This window comes from Glycine soja, chromosome 18, assembly GCF_004193775.1.
Source record: "Glycine soja cultivar W05 chromosome 18, ASM419377v2, whole genome shotgun sequence".
NCBI classification, from domain to species: domain Eukaryota; kingdom Viridiplantae; phylum Streptophyta; class Magnoliopsida; order Fabales; family Fabaceae; genus Glycine; species Glycine soja.
The window spans coordinates 50,165,712-50,171,957 of NC_041019.1; the positions used below are offsets into that span (position 1 = coordinate 50,165,712).

The 6,246-nt window shown below is 31.4% G+C and overlaps 1 protein-coding gene across 1 annotated transcript; it reads right to left on the minus strand.

Annotated features, from left to right (window-relative positions):
• Positions 1-252: 252 nt before the first annotated feature.
• LOC114395088 lies at positions 253-3,124 on the minus strand. Its single transcript, XM_028356787.1, has 3 exons — positions 3,029-3,124; positions 2,147-2,212; positions 253-1,030 (listed from the first exon to the last, which is right to left on the minus strand). The coding sequence occupies exon 3, from the start codon at positions 1,012-1,014 to the stop codon at positions 424-426; it is 591 nt and encodes a 196-aa protein (XP_028212588.1). The 5' UTR covers positions 1,015-1,030; positions 2,147-2,212; positions 3,029-3,124; the 3' UTR covers positions 253-423.
• Positions 3,125-6,246: the final 3,122 nt, after the last annotated feature.

Consider the following 6,246-nt stretch of genomic DNA (forward strand, 5'->3'; position numbering starts at 1 on the left):
ATAATAATATGTAATTTAAATAATAAAATATATTAATTTTTATCTATTAAAGATCATTATATATATATATATATTGAATTATATGAATTATTAATATTTTATTTACAATATTTTTATATAAATTTTTCCCCAACATTGTTGGATTTTAAAAATAAAATAAACAAATAAATACATATTAATATTTTATCACACATGTGGAAGTTGAGGAAAAATAGATAAAAGAAAATGAAGGGTAACGAAAGATGATTCACATGAGGGGATAGCTACTTGCATGTTTCCTTCTTTGGATGTTTAAAATCCTCCAAATTGAGAGAACTTTAGAAAAAACAAGAAATGATGTTGAAAGACTACATAACAGGCTCTCCTTCCTTGTTACTTTTCTTTTCTTTGAATCTTCTCTCTTCTCCAACCCTAACATAGAAATCAACCCGAAATCTTTGTCTTCTCTTGGCACTTATTGTCCACTATTGTTCTATTGGAAAGATTGAGGGTGAAATCACAAGATGAGGTGGAAGCCACATAGAATTTGATAAACCCTAAAACGTTGACTTGGCCAAAAATTCTCACCAAGCTGTTGAGGGGCAATAAACCCAATGCAACATCCTTGGTGACCTCAGAATTTGAGACCAAACGGTCAGCCATAACAGTTAGTGTCGAGTTGAGTCCCTTAATCTCCTCAGCTAATATGTGTCCATTGGGTATAGGGGCTTCCCCAATCAACTGTCCTCTATAATTGAGTTGAGCATAGCTATTGTAGTAATTGAATCCAAGCTTATTAGGGTTGTTAACAGAAACATCCACTTCCAATGTCAAGTTCACATTTACACTCATGCTAAATATGTCCATGTCCAAGCTCATGTTTTGAAGCCTTACGGAATCCACATTGGTAATAGGGTGCCTAGGTTTGAACACTGTCATTGCTAAGATCACTCCTAGCAATACAAGTGCAATCACTACACATAATGTTACCATCAGGCACACAATGCTTCCTTTGCAGCCAGATCCCTTCTTCATTGTGCCTAGTGTGGATCTACACCATCATGCAAAAAATTGGATATCAATTATATTTTTTTGGACTTTTAATATAGTTTCAAGTGCATGGAATGAAACTTCAAAAGAACCATCATTTATGCCTCAAATGTGAATTGAGAAACTCTTGTATCGATCTATTTATCTATCCATATGTATACATAGACATTAAAAACTAACCTACCCGGATGCCAAAAGATTCCTTATTACCATGCAAAGGTACGGGGAAAGATTATTGCGCTCATTACTCGGTGTTTTTCTTACATATGCAAAGAGACTGTTTTTAAATTTGAACCCATGACCAACCAGTCACAAGGCACAAATTTACTGTTGCGCCAGAGCTCAGCCTCATACACATAATACATAGAGGAATAACAAAAAAAAAAACAAAAAAACGAAGCAAGAGTATATCAGATGAGATATCTATGTTCAAATTCAGAATAATAACTAAACATTATGCATGCTCACCAAATTTTCCATTTTCAATATTCACATTCTTAGTTTCTCTGAAACAGAGGATAATGCATCCGTCCTTTTCATATATATTTTGGGAAAGTTTAAAGCAAGCTCTAATTTCAAGAATCTACTCTCATTGTCCAATATCCTAACATCATTTAAGGTTTCATGATGTATTTCTTGTGTGATTTGATGGACGAGGTCTAAGATAAAACTGTTTAGAATTTGATTTCTTCATAGACTCACCATTTTGTTTTTTTGTCCAATCTTTTATTTTTCTTATTAATTGTTCTCTCTTTTTTGTCACATTGCTTGTTTTCCTGGTTTATAAAGAATCTGTCAATGTCTTTGTTTTTGGGTATCTCTTTGCTTGCTCTATTTCCCTTGTCTATTAAGTTTCAATTAAATAAAACATGCATAGCGTGATTCATGACATATGAAACTGCAATTAAAAAGATTAAAATACTAACTTATAATCACCTTCAACAAAAAAGAAAAATACTGTAAATTTATATTATCTATATTATAATACCAAAACTGTATAATATGACATGATAGTTAACAACAAGATACAGGTAACACAAACACATTGTAATGATTAAATACAGTACAATAGTTCACCAAATATTAAGAGTTTTGGTTTATTGAGCATCTGGCTTACCTGGAAAACAAATGTTCTGTGAGGAAGTTTAGTTGTCAAGAGTTGACAACTTTTCTCCTCAACTAGCTGCATTTGAAAGTAAACATTATAGAGTATTAAACAACATATTAGTGTACACAAGTCAAAACAGAAAAATGAGTATGAAATCCAAACATAATTAATTATTTTAGCTAGAGAAACAAACCTTGTTGGATTGCTTGTGAATTGGAAAAAAAAAAGAGGTGATTCGTAAAAGAAGAAAACAAATCACTCTTGATTTGTTTAAACTTCAGGGTTTATTATGATTAACACCAGTGACCAATCAAAACTAGCAAAGTATTTGAATTTGTCAAAAGTTTTCTGAAGAGGAAATATACCTACCTTTTCCAATTAATCAACCATACCATGCATCTGAAAATGATGTTATTACTTGGTCTACAATAAAACAAAATTATGTAGGACTAGTCCCCACATTGATTCAAATGCATGTGATGCAGATTTTCATAACATGAAACATCATAGACTCCGATGCAGATTTTCATAACATGAAACATCATAGACTCCAACACGTTATGTTATTATTTCTTTTCTGGCCTTTGATTATTTATTCCGTGTCCATGATTCACGGCACATGTAGAAATGTGTGATTCATGGAGAAACAATTCTTAATGTCTATATTCCAAATTCTAAACATGGTTACATGCAATGCAACAACTTGCTTGGCCAAATTCAAAATCAATATATTCAGCTAGCTTAATAGAATCACATTCATGAAAAATTAATACAAAATCCTAAGCAAAGAAAGACGAAAACGTTATGGCATTGCAACAATTATATAAGGAGAGGAACCAATTAATATAAATAACTTGTAACCATATATAAGAACGCAACACATATAAGTACCTGCCGAAGCTTGAATTGAATGGGGTCCTAGACAAATGTTCAAACCCTCAAAATTTAATCCAACTGAAATTGCAAGATTTGAAAACAAATTGGTTCCCCCTTACGCACCCTCAGAGGTTGGGTTTGCAAAGTGCTTCAATAAAGCTATTATTAGCTAGTAAGTAACAAGCAATTTAATAACATAAAAACAAAAATAAAACCTTGTTTGTTTTTTCAGCCCTAAAAGAGCCTATAAGTTGTTACGTTTCCTGTCCTATAGGCCGTTGTACGTTTTCTATTCTATTCTATGCCATGCCATGCCATTGGAAGAAATTGTACTTAGGCTTAAAACATCAATGTTTGTACATTGTACTTTGTAGGACTGTACCAATTACCAGGGAAAGCCGGGAAAAAGAAACCACATAGACCTTGGTCGAAATTTTTTGATTAATTTTTTAGTTCGTCTAAAATTTTAGATATCTGATTTTAATTCCTATAAATTTTTTTACTATTTTTTATTTTTTTATTCATCAATATTAGTCTCTCATTAGGGTTAATTTTTGTCTATTTTTAGTCTCTTTCAAGAACTAACATTGATGAATAAAAAAAAGAGTTATGTTATGAGACTAAAAATGGTCAATTTTTTTTATAGGACTAAAAACATAATAGTTATTTTATAAGTTAAAAACTGATATAATGAATAAGTCTAAAAATTCCAAATAAGTTAAAAATCTCATAGTTTACAATAAGTTTTTATATTGGTGTAATCAGTAATGGAAACTCCAAATAAGCCCTCACCTCTTGTGAACTATGAGGTTTAAGTCAAAGAAAGGAAGAACATTTCTCTGTTATACCATGTTATCGCTGTTGCTAAAAAGTTGGGCCACAACCTGAGTTGCGTTCACATGGTTGCTGTTATACCATGTCAACTATGAGGTTTAAGTTGAAAAAATGAAGAACACCATTAATAGTAGGAACATGAGTAGCGTTCACATTGTTGCTGCTCCAGTCCATTAGTAAAGGGATCTCACCAGAAATTAACTTCTCTACTGTCCTGTATTGTCCCTTCGAAACGACGTCGTTTTAAGAGTTGTGTTAATATTTTTACAATTAAATATTAACACAACTCGGATATCGTTTTGAAAGAACAACACGGTGACAATTTGAAAAGGGAAAAAGACAACAGAAAAGTCAAGTCTGTGTCTCTGCCTCTCCTTGGCCAACAATTGAATGCATATTTGGTGATGGTTGAAAATGTTGTGACACACATTCCAATACAAATCTAATAAATAAAAGCAAAATGAACACAAAAGCAAGAGTTCTCATCCGTTGATTAAATTACTTTTGCTTCAAACATAATTTCCCAACTGCAAACCAAATTTGCACTCAATTCTTCTACATTCCATCTTTGCATGTTGTAAATCTCATCACAATTGCAGGCTATAAAATGATTTTGACATGGGTTTGCCTTCAAGAGAGTCGTCTAATCCACTGCCATCCTTTCATTTTTGTTCCCAGTCCCTACTATATCAAAATATTTTTCCAGCCATGTGTGATACGAAGAAAATGAAAATGAAACTATGCAAAATATAAGTATTTACTTAGATTGGGAGTATGCAAAGAGGCCACTGTCATGTATTAAAACGTTTTCTAGCATATGTTTTGGAAGTGAGCGGATCAACATTTTGACATTGATGCACTTGTTTTAGCTTGTTTCACTATAACAACATTTTGACCGTCGTGAGTAGAGTCCTGAGGGAGAGGACTATCGCAAGGGTGAGAGCGAGAGCTTTGGTGAAAGGTTTGGGAATCCAACAAACAGAGCACAGAAAGAGAACAAAGTGATGATTGAGATTTTAATTTGAGTTATCTTTTTTTTTTTATATATAAAAATTGATGTTAAAAGTTAATCAAATAACATTAAATTTTATAAAAATCGATCATCAATTTTTTGCATGTAACAGATTCATGTTAATATCGGTTTTTTGAAAATCAATATTAATAAATTCATATTATTTATGTCATCAATTTTTTGTTAACAGTAAAACCATTCTTTGCAACAGTAAACTTGTGTTCTCTATGCACAGTAGGAGTTTTACTTTAATAGCTATGGTTCTTTCTGTATCCAAGAAGCTTCTCATATGCTGCCATTGAGAAGTGAAAAGAGAAATATCACCGAGTTGTTTATAGTTTTTAGTTTTCAAAATAATTGTTTTGGAAAGTATTTTCAAAGCCTGATAGATTTTAAATGATAAATTGATTGATTGGTAAGTAAAGTAAATTATATTGTTTTTTTTAGTGTATATGCGCCATTATTTTCTTAGAGATCTCAGAGAGGATAACACTGTTGAACTGATCCACTGTGTGGCTAAACAACAACTAGATGATATTATTACAAAACCTTTAATGTTGAATACCTACTTGAAGATGTATATTGTAAACATCTCTTGGAGTCTATTGAGAAGCTAACGTATACAATATTCAGTTTAAGGAGAAATTATTAACATTAACTTTATTGTTATATTTAGTACTTATTACTTTGTTAGTGATATTTTACTTCTCTCGTTGGTTACTCTTTCATTTTAAGAATTACTTATAGTGGGCAGGCAGTTTTAGCTTTATAACAAAAGTGGCTAGCCAATACATTTACTTATGTTTAGCTTTATTACAGTGTTACGTAATAGCGTGAACATTTTCCATCTCAAATTACTCTCTTTTCCGGATTCCTTTTCTACCTTTATTTACCTCTAAGTGTAACATCACCGTACATCGAAATGTCCCGTTAACACTTGGCTAACTGAATTGACTCATGATCTTTTGTTTCTCTTTTACATTAATACCAACCAACCCCGTTATACAGAAAAAGTACGTTTGTGTAACCAAAAAATTATATACATGTGTAACCAAACTAAGTTTAAGTGTATGTTTGGATTATCAGTTTCATATTCAGTTTTTATCTCATCTCTGTTTCCTTGGTGAAAGTGTGTTAGATTTTGTGTCACCGCATTCAAACAATCAGAAAAGCAAATACTCTTAAATTTTATACATTTTTTAATAATTTTATTTTAAAAGATGTTTATTAGGAGATAAATTTTTTTGAAGCTCAACAAACATAATCCCTCATTGTAATATGTTTCTCGTGAATTAAATGTTCATGTAAAATAATTAATTAAAACCTTCTCTTCACTCCGAAAAGTTAAATTCTTTTTTACTAGTAGGAAAAATGAACTAAAATTAAT

Bases quoted from the DNA above. Each gene is read 5' to 3' on its own strand.
- LOC114395088 (XM_028356787.1), bottom strand. From the start codon at position 1,014: ATGAAGAAGGGATCTGGCTGCAAAGGAAGCATTGTGTGCCTGATGGTA.